General features: G+C 32.5%; 1 protein-coding gene across 1 annotated transcript; it reads left to right on the top strand.

Moving 5' to 3' along the window:
- Positions 1 to 6958: 6958 nt before the first annotated feature.
- On the top strand, positions 6959 to 21906 carry LOC117220113 (muscle, skeletal receptor tyrosine-protein kinase). Its single transcript, XM_033469795.2, has 9 exons — positions 6959 to 7723; positions 15862 to 16071; positions 16671 to 16759; positions 17190 to 17330; positions 17623 to 17785; positions 18083 to 18363; positions 19157 to 19330; positions 19703 to 19861; positions 20333 to 21906. The coding sequence occupies exons 1-9, from the start codon at positions 7669 to 7671 to the stop codon at positions 20633 to 20635; spliced, it is 1575 nt and encodes a 524-aa protein (XP_033325686.2). The 5' UTR covers positions 6959 to 7668; the 3' UTR covers positions 20636 to 21906.
- Positions 21907 to 21957: the final 51 nt, after the last annotated feature.

Genomic DNA, 21957 nt, shown 5'->3' with positions numbered 1-21957 from the left:
AGTTCAAAGGTCTTGTCAACGTAATTTCGAAATTATTGAGGAATCCCGTAATATTCGATATCGCTACAGATTTTTATTTTAAGCTGCAATGTGGCGATAGCAATGTGTCATATTGTGATAATGATATTCAATAAAATTGTAAACCGTCGCTAACCGTTAAGGAAAAAGAAAGAGGTTTACCATGAATATTACCACTCGATATAAACTGTACAAATATTGTTGGCAAATTTCACTGATCACTAGGCTACGGATCTTTATGCAAAATAAAAATTATTTGTATCAATTACAAGAAACAGAAATTGAATAAAAAATAAATTGTTCCGTAAATAATTTTCGAAGGTACCACAGTTTCATCTTTTATGTGTTGCTCATTTTTGTTATAAATTTGTAAAATCCGTAGTTCACTGGTCACATTTTGCTTTATAAATAATTTACTTCGTAACGATCGCCAATTTCTGATAGTGTAAAACATTTTCCACTCCTTACACTGTAACAACATTTCTTCTAAATCGAAATCAAATTTGATTCTGTTCTTATCAAAATTTAGGAATGAAAGTAAATGGAGACATATAAACGATTAAAATTGTCTCGTTCTATTAAGGAAATTATCAAGGAGTTAAGGATACTTCAAAAGTTTGAAACATAGAATTAACAGATTCGCAGTGTGAATCAGTAAGCAAATTGTACTACAGTCTTATGTATAGTTACTTTAGAATGACTATATGTATGAAATAAATATGAGACAGATGTAAAATAGAAATACTTACATTGTCAGTTTATTGCTATAGTATTTATAAACCAAATAAAAAAACATTAACGGGTTTAAAGAATTTCAAAATACTGTTGTATTATATTCAACTGATTACAATTAACACAATCTAACACATGTTTTAGGGTACTCCATTTTACATGATCTATTGCAACTCGTACATATGAAATTGAATCTATTGTCACGTACCATATTTTTGCGTTTAACAGTTTTTAAACAAATTTGATACTATTAAAATTATTTTGAAATGTGGTATAGCCACGTTTAGTGATGCCTCAGAGTCACCGCTCGAGTGCAACGAATTAGACGTGTATGTAACTTTTAGATCTTACAATCAATGCATACAATGTTTAATTTGTATAAAGATCTGCAGTCTAGTAATTACTAATGTGGGTATTGTCTTCCGTCTATAGGTTTTTCCAGTTGCATCTTGTCGTTTAAGAATCGGCCATCGCGTGTGGAAACACAAACACTCCTCATCTTCATGTCAGCTTCTTTATTATTTTAGACCATCCCTCTTACGACCACCATCTGGATGCATACCGACGTCGTTCCGGTCTTTCGGTACCTAAGAAAATCGACGATCCGCAAAGTTGAGCGGGCGTAAACGATGTTCCTGATGTCTTCTTTGGATCTGATTTCCTCTAAGGAACCCCTTTTCCTAAACCGAGCAGCCCACAGGCATTGCATTCCATCTAGAATGCCATTTCCTTTAGAGGGAAGGCTTTTAGTTTCGTTCTCCATATGTCATTTTTTCTGACGTTTTAGTTATGTTAAGCAAGATTTATAATTGACGAATTATGATTGAATTATATGTACAGTAGCTCAGAAAAGTATTGGAACAACTTTTAAAACGGTATAGTATTTAACAAATTGAAACGAATGACTTGAATATTTTTTGCGACATTAGAGGGATTAATTTATTAGGCAAAGTCTACAACAATTTCTTCACCAATTGCAATTAATTGGAATAACGAAAAAAATATGAAACGTTCACGTTTTTTAACTTCTTTATCTGAGCCTGGAATAACAATTTAAACAATGCATTATGTAGGCCACAGTAAAACTGCGATTTCCACAATCTTTAATTGTTTGTAGTTCGTAACAATGTCAACCGATAAAGTGAATGTAGAATAATCTTTCACTTCGTAAGTGAAGACTTAGAACTTAATAAGACATTATCAAATGGATAATTGTGTATAGTTATATTGTCTAACAACATCCAAACACTTATGTTATCTAAGAAAGGAATTTTTAGGGGAAACTATATAGATATTGATTTTTAAGCAAAACAAATACTGAGGAACTTCGTTAACATTTGTTTATTTCTTTTCTTAATAATTTTGAGATAATACTGAGACTACGTTAACATTTATGTATCTCTTTCCATAATAATTTTAACGAATTGAAGGTAATCATTAGGATTTTTAAATTCTTCGAATGTTCTCACTGATTTCAATTTGAACAATTCATTTTTGTAATAAATTTATAAAATTCGCAGTCTAATCAGAACATTTGAATATTTAAAATGAAATAATACATATATATATTTTTCTGTTCTGAGTGGTATAAGTATAAGTAACGTGATAATATACCATTCGTGTTATTACACAAACGTGTGGCACAATAAATTCTCTCTCATTAATTCTATTTGATATCATACAAAAAGATTGTTTACAAAATGCCAATAATGGTAAATGAGGATTTTAAACACTGCAACGATTGAAACTACGTTCTGTTGAACTTACTATTATTGCAAGACTATCTCTAGATACGTCATACTAACTGGGACACTCTGATATTAATTCCCCGACTACAATTATTTTATTTTTATATTTACGTTATAGAGACTCGATTGGGGAATATTGAAAAATTGTTAAGGAAATGGAATATTAAAATACTTTTATTCATTATATACTATTATATTGTTGTTGTTATGTTATAGAGACTCGATTGGGGAATATTGAAAAATTGTTAAGGAAATGGAATATTAAAATACTTTTATTCATTATATACTATTCATTATATACTATTATGCGCTTATTACGCAATCGTGTAACTGTTCACAGCGATTATATTTTGAGAATAATGGCGGAAAATTGTATCGTATAAATGGAACATTGTTCTTATGGTGTTGGAGGATTAAATACCAAATTTTCGGAACTCACGCCCACGCACGCGTACAATTAAAAAACTGTACATAGGAGAACGGTTCTCTCGCGACGAGCGGCGCCGCCGTCGTGCTGTATTGTAATAATAAAACATCGCCGAAGGAAACGAAGAAGAATCGGTAATCCCTTTTGTTAGGGATCGTCTGACGCACGGGTGAGAAGATCCTTCGAGGAAAAAGAAGCAGCGCTATTCTTGCGTCCAGGTGTGAGCCTGTAACGCCAGTGTAAATATACAACACTTATGCCATTTCAACGAAGCCTCTTCGAAAACTATTAACGTATTCTCCCCTTGTGGTTCCGTCAGCAATTTTTTTGGTTCCGACCCATTTCTCTTTCAACTGGAGCAAGTTGTCTTCCTTTGATGGCGTCAAGTGAGCGCATGTTTAAAGAAAATCAGGTAGCCGAGCTACTGTACGACCAACAAGGTCCTTTTAGCACTCGCTACCAAGCCTCGGTTGTCATTCTTCAGACTCCTTTAGAACAGGAGTCAGGAAACGTTTTTTGCCTATTAACCTAATAAAAATATATTTATTTACGCCGACACTACCCCTTGGTTTGAAAAGGAGAAAGTCATAGATTATTCAAATTTAAGAGGTTTGTTAAATCTATTTATACGGAGAATGCAATTATAAATATGAAAGTATGAAATAAACGCGATAAAATACATTAATATCCTTATTATGAAACAAAAGGATTTCTTTCGAAACCTTTTCGCTTCAGGTTTTGGAGAAACGATGTTTTATTTATTGTTTTCGGGGTCCGACCGATTTCTCTGCTTTCTTTTTATATACGTTCATTAGCAGCAACTTTTTGACTGCCTGGTCATGTGCAATATTGAAAGCCTTTGGCACTTGCAGCTTTTGACATCTCAAAATATGAAAGATCTGCTTTGTGTTCAAATTCAATGTGTGCTTCATTATTAGATTGAAGTCACGAACGCGCTTTTTATATGTATACAGGAAACCCTCCTACAACACGGCATCCTATAACACGGTTTCCCTCTAACACGATAGGATAAATTGCGGGAACATTTGTACAACACTGTGCTTCTACAGCACTGAATAATATGATTTTTGTTTAACTTATTTGAAAACTAAATTACCTTAAAATAATGACGGAAAGGAATAATGAACTATAGTGCCTTTATATAAAAATATATAAATAAATTAGAATTTACTCATTTATAACTCTATTCCGATGTTATAGCGGAAAGCGTCATGTACAGTTTAGCCGTCTTAGAGATACGGTGTTGCAGAAAGTCTCGCCGTATCTAAAAGGATTAAGTTTCTTTTTATTTCTGTTGTCTGGAGAAGAGCATTACGGTGGATTTTAGACGTAATCAATTCGAAATCAATTAATGTAACGGAAGCTTGGAAGCAATTTTCTAACTAAAAATACCAACGTTAAATGCATGTTGGAAGAAAATATGAACATCTTCAGTTGAAATAGAAAATGTGCTTGGATTGTCAGAAAATGAAATTGAGAATTACAACTTTTTAAATCGATCGGAGGCGAAGGCTTTGTGAATATGGCTATATCGAGGACGTTCAAGACTTATTAGTGGAACAAGATGTTGACGAAACGGATTTGACGGAAATGGCATCCGAAGTTGGAAATCAAATTGATTCTGAGAACAATAGCACTGATGAAGATAATGAAGTTAATAATTCAACATTTAAGATATTAGAAGGTTTAAGCTTAACTGAAAAGATTGGATAATTTGTCTTGAATGCAAACCTTTCCGCCGAAAGAAGCCAAAAATTTAAAAGGGAGCTGCAAAATCGTACATTAATTTATGTAACTTTAACTATACAATTTCATTCTCTTCAAATTATTAATAGTAATATAGCAAATCGAACTTTATCTAATTTCAGGTATATTTTATAACTAAAATAATAATAATAACTAGACTGCGAATCTTTGTGGGAAATCAAAATTTAAAATCGATTGTAAGGAATTTAATTAAATAATTTATTTGATCTCAATGATCTCAATGAATTTAGAAGAATGTAAGAATATTTTTAAATTCTTCTAATGTTTTCATTGCTTGATATTTTGGCTAGTCATATTTGTCATAAAATATAACCAGGTGTTAAATAACTATCTGTTTCTTCTCTTGCTAATGACAATAAGTTAATATTACTATATTTCATCCACTCACTTTTATTATAAATGTATAAAATCTGCAGTCTGATAACTAAAGTTGAGAAAAGAAATATACTTATAGTTACGATGAGATGACGTGATACATCTTCTTCTATTATTTTTTCGAGGGAATTGTTCGATTAAGTATACTTTTTTCCTCTACAAGAGGGGGAAGAACTATGCAGAATTCATTTACATTAATTAGATGTGACCGTGGGTAACAGTTCTTGTTTCCGTGAGTAACATTTCAATAAGAGACAATTAATTAATGTCGGAGCTAATGAAAACAATTACAGAATCTTACTCTACAATACGTGCAGTATTTAAAACAGCAATTTTTGTTAACTAAAGCATCACGCATAACTAAATCATAATTCTAGGAAAACTGTGACGGTTCTTGATGGTGATCTGCGGCAGACAATAGATATAATACTATTTCAAACGTGGTGAAATAATGATATATGCACAAAGATATTGCATAGTATTACAGGAAATACATAACAACCTAGATAAATGACAGTATGTTCTCTCTTAAGCAGACAACAAATATTTTGTCCCTTTATTTTGTTCTAAGAATGAATTTAAAAAATTCATCTTTAGATTTAAAAAGATTTAGAAAACAAGTATACAGTTCTGTCTTATGAAAGTAATTTTTATACATCGAAAATAACATATAAATGTTTTTGGATTTCGGCTATGCAATTTTGTGAAAAATCTATAAGATCCATTCTTAATGTATAGAAAAATATTGGAAGTATCTTCAGGCTAGTTTCAAAAAATTCTACTTGTACCAATTCAGTATTAATTGCCAGAAATAATAATCAAGTACAAAGTTCTTGCTTTTTTAAATAATACTCATAGATTGCAAGTAATACACATATATACATATTATTATTCTTTTTCCTCTACTAAATGTAATGGCAAATGCATAAAGTGCACAGTCTTCTAATGACCAGTAGAAAGTTAGAAGCATGCCAAGGCCAATTTAAAAAATTCCTTTTTCACCAGATCAGCATCAATAGGTATAATAACTAAAAATCGAGTACAAAGTTCTTTCTTTCTAAAATAATGTTAACATATTAAAAATAATATATAAACATTCTTTACAGTTTCTTACACATTTTCGTACATCTTTTAAAATAGAATAACATCTTTATAATTGGACCAAAAGATCTAAATTTGGTATGTCAAAGGGATCAGTTTACTATACAGTGGCTGAAAAATTGTTTTTAAAAATTGAAACTGCTTGAAGTGGCAAATAAAATTAGAAATTTTCCACTTTTCACTTTTCTCACTTAGCCTACAACAAAAATTTAAAAAATGCGTTTTGAAGATCTCGGTAACTTATATGCATACTGAAAATTTCCTTGAAATTGGTTAACGTTGTTATAAACTGCAGACAATTGAACATTGCGTTCGTTTCGTTTTAAAAGGCGTACAAAAAAATCTTTTTGACCCACTGTATAAAATCTATAGTTTTCTATAATGACTAATAGAAAGCTAGAAGTATTATAAGGCTAATTACAAAAACTTCATCTTGCACCAAAACGTTTTCTCTCAATAGGAAATAAACGGTCTCTCCCCAGAATCATAACAGTATCACGATCAACATTATTCTATTTGCTAGGAATACAAACTCTGAAGGTATCCATTCAAAGCTGGGTCATTACGTATGCAGCAGCCGAGTAATAACGAGCCGAAGTTGGAGTTGTTAGTTGGCACGTGTCGGAGATTAAAGCGCAACAAGAGGCTCTACCCTTAAGTCGACTAAAAAAGCGAGGAGATTACGGGGAACCGGCGCGTCGGTTCTCTCTTCACGATAGCGTAGGTCGAGCCTCGACGATGAAGAGCTCCTCTCCCGCGTGAATCCTTGGCCAACGTTCGAAACGCGTGAGCGTGCCACGAAAACGGCTGCACGCGTATGCGTGACCGCGTTTCCCTGTGTATGGGAATGCGAGGGAGTTCTCGAATGCGGTGTTTAGTCGGTCTTTAGTTTCGAGTAAGCGCCCGTCGAAGATAGAGGACTCTCCTCGATTTATCCTAGCGGCGAGGTTCCTCTTCCGGCTTAACTCTTCGAGCCCCGGCCCTTGGTCCTCGACTAAAAGCCCACGGATTTCACTCCGCCCTTGGCTCGAGACAGTTCTTTGCACCCTTTCGATCCGAATAGCTCCGCCGGCATCCTCGATCTCCCACCTTCCAGTGATCTTTACGTCTCCGATCATCGAACAGTCGAGATTCGAAGCTCAACTTCTTTGTGAATAGTCTGAATCGGTGCTACGAGGACAATTATCGTGCTTGTTTATAGTTAAATTGAACATTTCACGAATCGACGTCACGAAGATCCGAATTCTGAAGGATTCGATGTGATTCGAACAGAAGACCGTGTGCTACCGTTCTGTAGGATGTGAATTCGATTTTATTTTATTGTGATCCGAACGGTGTTTGGATCGCCAAGAATTTGGATACTGACCATGGAGTATAAAGGAAAAAGTATCGGGCGATCGTGTTGAAGGAGCGAGCAACAGCGAATTGTTTCCTGGAACCAAGGGTGGTTTCCCTCCATTTTGGTTTCGTTGGCTAGCGATGGACCGACACAGTGTACCAAGAAGAAGAAGATCCTCTGTCGAGCTTCGTACTGGTGAGTTAATTACGATGTTTCCGTGGTTATTTATTTGCATAAAGTTTCATACGTAAGAACATGATATTTTGTTATCGGTAGATTGCAGTTCGTCGTGCTAAACTGCATTGCTTGAAAGAAATTTACAGATCGAACGGAATCATTTGTTTTGCTCGAAAGATTCCATTTGGTTAAAAATAGCGAAAGAGTGTTGTGGATTTTATTGAAATTATCTGGTACATTGAATATCCTTAGTCCAATTATCGTGGCGATAGCGAGAAAAGAAGAGGGTCGAAATGAATGCACTGTGCGTGCGCGAATAGGCGAAATGCAATTAACTCGCGGGAGAGTTATTTGCACCTATTACTTGAACCTAGAAAGAAATCGTGAAATTGAGTTTAATAAAATCATGGAGTGTATTGAACTAACTAGTGGATTACACAATAAATTTGTAAATAAACAAAATGTCAACCCAAACCGGTCAATTTAATACTAGCCTACATCAATACGCACTCGATTTATTGTGTGTCGATTAGAATGTTTGGTTCTCTGAAAATCAAAACAATACGTTTCTTCCATAATATTCATCATTATTTTTCATTATCTTGCACTATTTCTTGAATTTATTGCTTTAACCATCAATTAGATACAGAAATTGTTTTACACGTTACAAAAATTCATAATGGAACTTTGCAAACTTTGCAACTTGTCGTGTTACTATACATTTATGAAATACTATATCTGTTTTATTGAAGTTGAAGAAAAGGAGTTAGAAAATGGTGATAGTTCTTTCTAAGGGATTAAGATATTAGGACATGTATATTTATAGTTCGTGTTTCCGGATTGGAATTTCAAATGACTTGATTGTGAGATTCTGAGGGGAGATTCTTTTGTGATTCTTTCATGGTTTGTTATTTGATTATAATAACTGTAAATGTAATAGCAATATCGTTAATCTTTACATGATTTTCTTACATCACATCCAAATATAACTTGATCAGCAATTAATGAGAACATGCATCGAAACTTACCGATACGTAATGTACTTGAAACGGTTATATATATTCTAATTTCCCGATGAATAGTTATTTAATAATAACTTTATGATAATATTTATTAATATTATTTATTAATAACTATGTTATTGTCGCGTGAAAGAAAATCATTTCACGATAACGTTAGTTTGCGATAACAAACTGATGTTTTCATTATTTTCAGTATTATTAATTTTGATTTATCTTCAAAGTGGAATAGCAGTCCAAAAGGTATCCAAGAATAGAAAGTAAAAAGTAAAACTTACGCAGTTAGAGAGAGTCTATAATAAGTTTATCGTGAAATAAGTATAGTAGAATCATGAATAGTATAGTAGAATCATTAACGGGGGCGTTCAAGCAGGAAAATTGTAGTCGACCAATAAATCAATTTGACTGAAGCAGTAAAGTCTGCTCGAGTCTTACAGTTGCCAAGAATCTTTTCTAGAGGATGGAATAGATTATGACAATCGAGAAATCTCGTTAATCTATTCATGCACGTCACTGCATAGATGACGAGTCATCTGACTATCTTTCTGAGAGTCATACATACCCTTGTAGTTTATCCGCGCGCGCGCGTGTTTCTTTTAATTCATTCATGATGGAATTGAGAGCGATCTGTAAACATTATATTGCATCAACATTTACAGCTATAAAATACGTGCATTTTCAAATGACTAGGAAGTAGAATATCAGAGGTCATCATAATTATTACTCATGCGGTAAACAATAAATCAAATCGTCGCGTATTTCCCGTAATTTAATATTGCCAACGTTATCGAAAGGAAGAAGCAATTTGCTTGAGTCTAAGTTCGTAATTGAAGCTCGCTTGTTTTGTCATTTCAACGTGTAAAATCAATCCTTTATGCAGTTGTGAAAATTATTGTTCACAAATTCGTTGTCGCTGAATGAAACTTATTAAGCATGTAGAACTTTATCGCGTAGCAATAATTTCGGATTCAGATTATTATTAATCGCTAACGTAGATAAATTTTGACATGTACATATGTCCGTTGTAATAATAGGTGCCAAAAGCATGCATTTTGCTGCGTCTATCAACGTCTATCTAACGTCTATCAACGTTAACGGTACGTCAGAGGCACAAAACGTTTATAGACGTTTTAATACGAAAATTTATACAATGCTGTTGTTGTAATCGAGAACATTTCAATGATCGTATTACATTCAAAGTGAACAGCTCTACCGAATATTGAAATTATTATAATTTTGTACAACTTTTTAAACTCTATTTTATCTAGAATTTTCATGTAAATTACAGGATACTATAATATTACTCAAAATTGGCGATTGTAATTTTTAAAAGTAGATTCACTTCGAACGCATGATTTTCTCGTTTCCTAACGAAACCATCTAAACTTATGTAACTCAGACGATTAACCTCAGAAATGTGAAAATAGCATCTACATATTACACTACGCTTTAGTGTCAGCTACTACGTTTCTCTTATTTATGTTCTTTTTGTTTCTTGTATAATTTTCTACTATTTTACGTGATTTTTACTATTTTCTCGCTTTCTTTTTAGATTAAATGATGTTCAGTAAATTATTTTATAACATTTTATATTAATTGTGATTGTGTAGCTAGATTTTACTAAATTTTCGTTAATTACGTTGCTATCCTCAGTGGAACAAACTCTAACTACACGTCTAAAGAGAAGAAATAGCAGAAAAACTGACCCTGTTTTTGTGACTCTCAACTTATCTTTAATATCGACATGTTCGACCTTTCGATAACATTAACCTAAGATGATAACCACGTGTCCGAGTCCTTCAGTAATAACATTGAAGCTCGTTTCAAGGTCTGTACTATAAAATAAACAAACAGGAAATTAATCGTAACAATCATGATGCTATAAATAATACAATTCTACCTACAATTACGTATAGATAATATTAAGTATTCATAGGCAATTTATTTTGCAAATTTGTTCGGTAAATAATTAAATTAAATCATGCAGTCTGATTTACAAATATATAAAAATATATGTGTTATTGTTTAATAGAAGCTACTATCGTATAATCTGAAATTATATATTCTTAATTTTATTTAGAAATCTGAGATCAGTTTGATAAATAATTGAACTAAATCTTACAGTTTGATTCACAAATATATATATAAAAATACAAATGTTATTGTTTAAGCACGTATTCATAATTTTATTTGGAAATCTGAAATCAGTTTGACAAATAAATATGTAAAATGTATAATTGTATAAATGTATAATTCAATAGAAGAAGTTTCTATTAAATAATCTGAAATCATGTGAAAAAAAATGTTCATAAACGAGTTAACATTTGGAAAATAAACAAATTGTAATAATTATATAACGTAGCGGAAAATATTAGCAATATGTATGTTAATATCATTTATCTCAATTATCTTTATCGTACATTTAAAGGGCACCAGAATAGAGAGCAATAAATATCTCTTCAAATAAATTGATAATCTTTGATGACATCTGTGTTGTAAGACAGTGTAAATTATGTTTCATGCAAATAATGTAAATTCCAGTAGAATACGATATACAGTAAATTCTCCCTAATTTTCCTTCAGCTTGTAAACAAAAATGGACAATTTGGAAAGAAGAGATACGATTATTTGAGTCTTGCACCTCGTTTTTATAATTGTTGACAATCGGCAACTATAAGAATGAGCCACGAGGCTCGAATAATCGTATCTCCTCTTCTCAAATTGTCCATTGTTTGTAAACTGAGGGAAAAGTGGGGAGAATTTGCGGTAGTTGAAATAGTCATCGGCCAATTGTTTGTTTGGAATTTATGTTCAAAACAAACAATACAGTTGACACATCAACAAAAGAAATGAAAGCGAGTTACTCATCGACAAGATAATCCTCCGAATGTCACAACTCACCCTGTCATATTTTTACGGCTTTACTTGGATATACCTGGATGACCGTCTCAGACGAAATGCATTAAGATAGGGAGCACAAAATATGTCATATTCAGTAAAAGATATGCAATAAATACTCAAATATTCTTCCTTTAATAGATGACAAAAATTGATAAATATGTAATATGATAATTATATACATTTTCCTTACAAATGACAACGTATGCTTGTCAAGTATACTAATAATCATAGATGAAATACTTTAAAAATACGTATAATAATTATTACAAAAAATTATAATAATTTTCTCTTGGAATAAAATTAGTTAATGAAAAGAACTTATTAAAAGTCGTATCAATTATGTAGCCATTAATTTTTTAATTATATATTGTTCAATTGAATTCTTTTTTGTTTTCAAAAATTAACATTAGTCTAGTGAAAGGTATTGATTTGTCTGAAACATTTTAAAAAATAAAAATTGTTACAAATAACTCTCGACTGCAAAAATCTCGATTGCAACAAGCAACAATTGAATAGAAATTTTTGTCCATTCTTAATATTTTTAACAAATTGCAATCAAGCCAACAGCATTGTTTATCCCATGCATTTCTTGCTTTGTATTCCACCTACTCTCATAAATGCATGAAAATTCACAGTTTGCTTATGATAATAACGAAGAACAAAATCACCAGGCCTTTCATCATGTCATTCGAATTACATCTGGCAATAACAAGCAACCGTCCGAATACTATTTTACGGTAGTACATCTATTTCGAAACTTTGTTATCGTACGCGTGCGCGCGCACGACGAAACAAATCCAAACTAATTTCTGAAATGTTCTTTCATCGTCGCATACAAAAAGCACACGCATCGAGAAACACAGATTTATTATCTCAACAAACACGATAATCAAGCTGTTCTCGTCAGGCTTCTGGACATGCATATCATGAACGATCTTATTTCACGACGCACGATTCGGATGCGAATCTTGTATTTCAGAGGATGAACCACCCGCGCCTATAATGCCTCTATTGTTGTCTCTGGCCTAAACCTTGGATTTGCAAATAAACGTGGTTGAATACATTTATCTTTACCATACGTACCCGAAAGTTTCCGAAAATATTGAAACTGTGATAAACGTTTCATTATCGGATGCATCCGGATGTGATACGTCATTTTCAGCTGGGTTTAACGCTATTTTTTTTTAAATATAAATCAGTATTTTATATCAGCTCGATAATTTTCGATTTAGGCGAACTTCAATTTTTCTGCTAGCATATTAAAAGAATAATAAATTACTTAATTTGAATGGTAAAGTTATATTTTTTAACGAGGATTCCTTTAAAATTGATCATGCACTATGTTTCTATTATTAATTATTATGGTCATTACAGAAGTCGATTAAGATCAAGATTCAATATCGTTATATAAATGTAAATAAGTGCATTACTGTATAAGAAAAGAATCTGACATTTTAGAAAAAAGTAAAAGAAATATTAAAATGAAACATAGGTATTAAAATGATATTACTACAATGTTTATATTATTTCTATCTGTGATGGGCGACACATAAGATTGAAAGATTAAGATGCAATTCAATATAATTTTTCAAAAACTTTCAATCCAAATTTTGAGACTGAAATGAAATTATTGCTTTATTTCTATTCAGCAGATATTTCTCTGAACATCTGTTTACATACACGCGTAAAACATATTGACATGGATGTATGAAACGTTCACATGAATGCACACACATAATTACGGAAATAATAAATTGTTTTATACACATAATCATTCTGATCAACTATTAAGATATTAACTGCTGCGTCGCTACGTAGAAAAAATACGATTCATAAATTCCTATTGAGTAAATAAACCTCTGTTCATGGAATTATCATTTCTGGGGCACTCAGACTCATTAATTATAACGCGCCTTATTTACAAATGCAAGTCAATACGTTGGGATGTTCGTATCGGAAGTTTAAATGCGCTTTGACGCAAAATATGAAGTTAAAGAAAATACATAAACTGCAGTTAAAGAAAATACATAACGTATAAAACACAATACATCAAAATTTAAATACCTAATGACAATGATTAATATCTCTGTGCAAATCTGTTTTGACCCGAAGTATCAAAATCTTCATTTAATTTTCCAATTAAATTAAACGAACACTTTAATAAAGTTGTCACATCAGGCAAAACAGAAAAATTAACGTGTCAACAATAAGTAATTTCAACAGTATCTTTAAAAAAGAATTTAATATCGACAACAATTTTCTCTTTGATCTTCATTCGGTTCTATGATTAAGGAAGTCTTATCAAAAAAATAGATTCAACGCTCTGAAATCTTTCGATTACTTTTCTGTTACTACCATTTAGCGACGCAACACGAAACACCATAAAGTGTCAACGGCAATACGATAAATATCATTTAAATTCGACAGCTCCCAGAAAAGCAAAGATATCGTCGAGAAACACGAAGCATTATCAATACGGTTCAGTTTTAAGGAATCCCAGAACGATTTGCATAATCCAACGCCATCGAAACGATCCGAATCGTCATCGAAAACATGTGAAACAAAGCGACTACTATATTCTTCGGCGGATTTCAACAGCCTTACGTTAACATCGCGATCTACTTTTAACGTATTTACGTCTCCGGGCTTGTTCTCTGAAGTTGATCGTCCCGTTTCAAGAAAACCGAAACGCGCGGCCATTCTCCGGAAAAAGAGTCATTTCATGAATACGGCAAACCTCGTAGGAGATGCATAGGAAGGCAATGAATACGGGGGCGATAATAGGTACACATAGCGAGACTCGTTGTCGGGGAGCGCTGACCGCAGAGATAACGCTTTGACCCGTTACAAGCTTCAAGCACGAAGTGAATGCCTGCACTGTCTCTGCCAAGCCTGGTCACAATCCAAATACGTAGCCCTTTTTCTTACCAATTCACCCTTTACGCGCCATCCACCCCGCTCCTGCGAATTTCGCCTCCTCCACCTCAGCTGCGAGCTGCGAGCGCGGTCTTCCCGCTCTGATCTTATTTTCAAATGTTAATTACACCGGATCCCATTAATAGTCTCTCCCGTTAACAGGGAACTCTTTAAAAGGACATTACTCTTTCAAAATTCGACCGGGCGTCACGGTGCCTACAGCACATGGACCTGAGCGCATTTGAAGTGACATTATTTGAAATGATATTATATAAAATATTATTAGAAATAACATTGTTTGACATATTATTTGAAATAACACATTATTTTATTTCATAATTATTTCGACGCCTACAACCACTTCTGAAATAACGTTGTTTGAAATATTATTGAAAACAACACGTTATTTTATTTCATAACTATTTCCGTGTCTCTACAACCACTTCTGAAATAACATTATTTGAAGTAATATTCGAAATAACACGTTATTCTATTTCATAATTATTTTCATACCTGTGAAACTGTGAACATTACTGAAATAACATTATTTAGGATATCATATAATTTATCTTATATATATATATCTATATGGCAAAATCATATAATTTATTATATCAAAAGATTCCTTTATTCAGACATATAAGAAATGTTTTTAGGGGACGAGTGTAATAAATTCATGTATTGTCGATTTAATATTATAAAAAATTAATTATTTTCAAATTATATACATATATATAATAATTCAGATCAAAATGTAGTTCTTAAATTATATTGTGTTATTTTAAATTTATAATTATTATATATTATATATTGAAAAGTGTGAAAGTAATGATAACCGCGATACGATTAACATTAGATTGATGCAATAACAATGATCGATTTTGAATGCCAACTTAGCACTATTGAACAATGAAAAAATTATTTCAACACTTTATTTACTGGAATCTTACGAATAAGATTTTCAATTATTGTGCTTCACCTACATAATAATCTCAAGCGATATTATTATATTATGTTAATAGGAATTACTTGTTGGTATACGATCGAAATTGCTATTGCTATTGTACAATTCTCGGCTATAAATCGTAAGCTCTAAAAAATTATGAAATACATAGATAGATAATAGGTAGATAATGTATCAAGGAAGATGAATAGAGTTTAAATGAAGCAAATAATGTGTCGAGTTGTTAAGATTTATCAAAAAGTACATTTGACAATGCAGTTTGATCTTCACGATACCATTCGTATTTATAAATCGGCTTCACGTATAGCTAGTTGCAGGCAAGATACACTTCCGATAACGCGTAAATATTGTTTCAGAATTATCTAAGAATGTAACCGCTCAGCAATCGGAAGTAATGAGGAGGCTACAGTCAAACTGGACCTCCGAAATCACAGGATGCATAGATAAGCCCTACATCTGCGGACGGGAAGCAGCTTGCCGTGAATTCGAGAACAACACGTCCAAGTGTGTTTGTCCACACGATTCATCCCTGCCGACAAATGACTTGAAATGCAAGCGTGTCACAGGTCGGATTCACAATAATTTCTATATTGATGCACGAAATTTTCTCCACAAGAGAAATAGTATAAAATAGATTTCTTGCGAAGAAAACTATGTTCCCTTAACGTTTCCGAAATTTAAGCAATTACTGCATGCGACTGAATAACATTGAGAAGTATTGTTCATTCAAATTGTGTAAAAATTGTGGCAAGTTTGAATAATATTAATTATTTGTAATATATTTTTGAAGCTTCGCGGACGAGGAGTCTGTATAGTGCCAAAAATATTTATCTCAGACAACTAGATTATTTATGGAAGACTTGAGCAATGGTAACAATGAATAATATATCTTGATCTATTGTTATGTACATCATTAAATTATATGCATGTGATTTCTGAAATAAGTAGTACAATCCTAATGTCGATCTCAAAGGGTTAACCCTTATCGGACGTATGTCGCGTCCCACGTGAAATTATACATTAGGTTTGAATATCTGACGTCCGATAAGGATTAATACCATACTGTTGGAGCGATAGATTTAAAAGTGAATAAATATAAATTTATATTTTGGTTATAAATAGTATTGATCAATGTCGAATGATTGATTTTTAATTCAACTTTCAGTTGACTTCGTTCCACATCCTATACCCGACATAATACCTCCAAGTGACAACTCTACCAATGGTACGACGGCTTTTCCAGAGGCTGGACAGGTATGTGTATCGAAACGATACTCCAATCACCAAATATCAAATTTATTATCGATATTATAAAATAAGATTATATAAAAATATAAAATTTATAAGTAGGTCTGTTAAAAAAATTGTAGTTATTTTTATCAATTAGTATATTTTTATAAATAATATGTGTTCCTAAACTATAAATCAAAATTATGGTAACACTGTATTTCAGAAAGTTAAAAATTGCTTAACAAACGTAGATTATTAAACTACTTATTTTTAGAGAATGTACTTTTCAATCTTCGAGGCGTGTACAACAAAAAATAAAATTTACATTATTCGATGATTTGCTTTCAATTGATTTTGTTATTTAGTTACACTTTTATCTAAACTAGAAAGAAACACCAAATTACATTCGTAAAATGTGATATAAATGTAGCATATTTCCGTTTTGTTTCAACAGGTAGAGCGTTCGAAACAAAGGGTACCTGAAATAATAGGAATTGCAATATCTTTCATCGCGGTATTAGTAATTTTTTTCGGTATAGTGTATTGTATTAGAAAGCGGAGCTATAACTTGAAATCACAAAGGAACTCCCTAGACGTGAGTACATAATTTTTATTAATCATATTATTCAGTTGTTACTGCTATTAAAAAACAAAACTGTTTAAAATTAAGGAGACTACAAAAATAAAGTACACCAAGAAATACTTTTGATAGCGTTAAAATGCATTTTTGAGTTCTCCTAATTATTAGAAAGCGTAGACTTAATTACGCTTACATTTCAAAGAATATTAGAGATAGCCATTTAACGATGCTTCACAAAATCACAGTTTTTGTAGTCTAGTTGATATTTTGCCGTTTTATAAAATGAATGATATATGGTATTCTTCAGGGGACGCCGATGAATTTGAAGAAGGGGTTGCTGTTAGCAAATAAGTACACGCCTAATCCACAGTATTTCAGTTGCGCATCGCCGGAGGTGCCAATTCTGCAACGCGAATCTCTCATGTTTATACAAGACATTGGCGAAGGATGCTTTGGAAAGGTGTATAAAGGTAAAAATTACATTCCAGTTCTTCTAAGTATCCACAATATTCTTGCCGATACAATCGAACTAACTAATTTGATAAGTACAACAATCCAAGAGAAATTAAATAACTAAACAAAACGTGACTTTAAATATTGAAACAGTCATTATTAAATTATTGCCACAGCAATGAATATTACTGTTAAAACGTATGTTTCTTATTTCATTTTACCAAATCGACTGCTTCATTTATTCCGTAATTATAATTATCAGCACTTTTGCTTAATTCTTAATCACAGAAGAACACAAATGTTTGACTTTACAGGAGAATTATGTACCGGAGAGATAAAAGAAATAGTCGCGATAAAGGTTTTGAAGGACTTTGCATCCCGCGAAGTCGAGGACGACTTTATGCGAGAAGTCGATATCATGTCTACATTTAGACACCGAAATATTTTGTCTCTGCAAGGAGTGGTGCTCCGCGACTCTAACAATAGTCCATGGATGGTGTTTGAATATATGCCTTATGGTGATCTCGCCGAAGTATTGCGATCGAATTCCAATTCGTTCAGATCGTCGAAACCCGGATTGCAACCTTTGACCCAGGTAAATTTCCTTTAAATCTTGTTTGCCTTTGATCTTGCCTATCTCTGCATGCTTGAGCACTGCTGACACACTTTCAAAAACAGTAAATGCTTCCTTACATATATCACTTCAATACATTTTTCGAAAATCGTGATTAGATGTTCATAGAAAATTCAACGAACAATATGTTTTCGAATCAAAATGTTCAATTGATATTTAGCGATTTTAATTACACATTGTAGATATAGAGAAATTTACTGCTTCGCATTTGTTGTTTTCGCCTAAAACTTATAATCTACGGAGAGAGACACCCGGAGATAAAAATATTTCTATTGAGATATATAAATGTAAATACTTGCAAACACAATTTGCAAGTCACATATGTTTTATTTGAAACAGTAATTTATTTCTGTATTAAATGAAATACTAGGAGAAATGCTTAATTGATTTTACAAATATATAATAAGTATTTCAAATATATATTTTACAATATGGATCAGAAATATTTAATTCTTAATCCGCAATCTAGTTGTTGCACAAATTCTATCGAACAACTAAATTGCACCTGTATGTTCTTCATTGTTATAAATTGTTTCGTGAAAACCAAAATAAATTTCGCCAAGGAATATCGCCCTTATGGTGAAATTGAAGTGGAAACAACTCAAATATTTATTAATTAATGAACTTGTTTTAAACAAAGAATGAGATATTTATATTTCATTTCTAATGTGTGTATAATACGAAGGATTGAATGAGATGATGTGATGGATGTCAGCGATTTTCCGACATTAAAAATTGTATTCGCATATTTCAGGAGTCCCTACATTGGATCACAATTCAAATCGCAGCCGGTATGACATATCTATCGGGTCAAAGGTTCGTCCATCGAGATCTGGCTTGCAGAAATTGTCTCGTCGGTGCGGACATGATTGTTAAAATTGCAGACTTTGGCATGTCAAGAGATGTATACACGTGCGATTATTACAAGGTATATTGAACGATGCGTTAACACATTTTGGGCCACAAATATTATTTCGAAGAACTATCTTTCCAAGCCAAATACTCATGTGTCATATATAATATAATAACACATGTATAACATATATCTTATATGTAAATTGTATAATTTGTTAATGGATAAAAGTCACCGTCATTTCAAATATCTCGTGTCAAGATATCTTTAGAAATTATATATCTTTTTGTAATCGATTTTAAAGGGCTAAAACTTAGTTACTTGAAACGAAACGTAAGACAGCGTTTTCAGAAGGAAGTATGATATTCTTGTGATTATAACATAAATTGTTTGTGTGTAACGTGGAAGATTGTATAATCAGTAGATTTTTCAATTGTTTTTTTACAGATAGGAGGATCTCGGCTCTTACCAGTCCGTTGGATGTCGCCAGAAAGTGTGATGTACGGACGATTCACTTTGGAAAGTGACGTATGGAGCTTCGGGGTAGTTCTATGGGAAGTTTATTCTTTCGGTAAACAGCCTTATTACGGACATAACAATGAAGAAGTAAGTTATACATATATTGTTGGGTAATATATTGCTAAATAAATTTAATGTACGCATATTTTTCTACAACGATCGGAATTAATAGATACATTATTAAAATATAGTACAGTAAATCGACGAAAGAAATAAACACGTATTTATAAATATCTTAAATTTTCTTTTAAGCATTGATTATCAAAAACTTCACTGTCTCTCGATTAATTACCAACGCAAGATAAGAGAGATTTAAATAGCTTAATTTTATTTTCTAAGAAATCCAAGTTTCGCGTTATACAAATCCAAGGGCGCTAACAACTATAACTGAATATATAGACTTTTTTTCAATATGGCAAAATAATATGCATTTGATTTCAGTTGAAAACAACAGGAACGTCAAATGTTATTATTTCTGTGTACACAATGACTTTTTAGTCCGCGATATAAGGGGTTCTACTGTGCTGTATTTAACGCTACCTATAAACGATGTTTCAGGTAGTGAAGCTAATATTCCAGGGTATAATGCTCATTCCGCCAGAGGGTTGTCCACCGTTCATCTGTCAGTTAATGCGTGACTGTTGGAAAACAGATCCAAAAGACAGAACCAAATTCGCGGAGATATTAGAGAGGCTAGAAGAAGCTCAAGGTAAATCGATTCAACAAGGCAGCTTGCCAAGGCCACCGCAAGGACCCGTGACGATTCGAACACCAGACGTCTTGGATCCCGATGGCTACTTGTTGCCAGCTCCGGCTAAACCACACGAATATTTACAAGCCTTGCCGATTCTGTCCGATTAGTGTATTTATTCATTGCTACCTTTGAGTCAAAGTCACCAACATTCGAAGCTCACAATTTTCACTGCGGTTCGTCATGCAAAACGAGCAACAAACTGATTGCAACAAACAAGAGTTGAACGTCTTATTTCTCATCTAGAGATTTGTCAACTCGAATGTCACGATATGTCAACTCAACACAGCGTATTAAAATTCTTCTGAAACTGCTCGTTTTATATTTGGCACATTAATTTTTTGTATAAATGCATGAAATCCGCAGTGTATTCGTAACTTTTTCATGTATGCGATGACATTTCTTCTCGACAATCGAGAAAAGTCAACATACTCGTTATTTTACGTTAATAACTTGACATTTTACGTGCACTGAATGAAAGTGTAGAACTTTGATTGATATTAATTGATGTTGTATTGTATGATATTTTTTAACTTTCACTTAAGAAGAAAGTGCCGAAAACAATCGGAATGCTGTTTTGTGAGGCTTCGAATACTATTATCATATCTCTGACTTATCAGTCTATCAGCACGCATAAAAGTAGGATAGCCATGATGAACGTATGACTTTTGTTTAGAAGGTGAAACCCAATGAACTGTCTCGCGACTTCCAATAAGACTGACGTCTTTATAAATGTATCTCTCAATTTTTAATTTTTGTATTAACAGCGCAAGATATTCAATAGCGCAGAATATTTAATAGCGCAAAATGCGGACAATTTGTGTGTAGAATAACGCATCAGATCGACAGCGTTGATATCTGCTTTATTATTGCAGGATACGCGTATTTGTAGCAACAAATGAAAAATGAAGCTTCTCCATTTTTTTCATTGATATAATACGATACCACTCTTGTTGATAACAATTCTCAAACAAAATCGATATTTTAAAAATTATAATATACTTATAATGGTATCTCCTAATCAGTACGGATGCAAAAATACTACGTTGTAACGATAAGATATTAATAAAAGCACGTCTGATATCAGGGAAATTGTGAAAGTTCGACGCGACGAACTTTCATTGTCCAGGAAATAGTATTAATACTTTACGTTTGTTAAGAATGTGTAACATATATATTGAATAATTTATTATTAATTAAATAATAATTATTCTCGAATAGCAATTTGTATATACATACACGAAATACGAAATATTTTTGAATATACTCCACAGATTTCGAACTTTATAGTATATATAGCCCATTGTATTAAATCATGTGTTGTAATTGTATACTGTGAAGCGCATACATGTATCGTTAAAAATGTCACGTTTCTTTTAAACGTTTTCTGTTAATTCATAATCCCCGAAACAACATCCTGTGAACAGAACAA

The sequence above is a fragment of the Megalopta genalis genome, chromosome 10 (assembly GCF_051020955.1).
Source record: "Megalopta genalis isolate 19385.01 chromosome 10, iyMegGena1_principal, whole genome shotgun sequence".
Taxonomy (NCBI): Eukaryota; Metazoa; Arthropoda; class Insecta; order Hymenoptera; family Halictidae; genus Megalopta; species Megalopta genalis.
The sequence above is the reverse complement of the archived record's forward strand: the minus strand, read 5'-3'. Positions and strand labels throughout refer to the sequence as shown.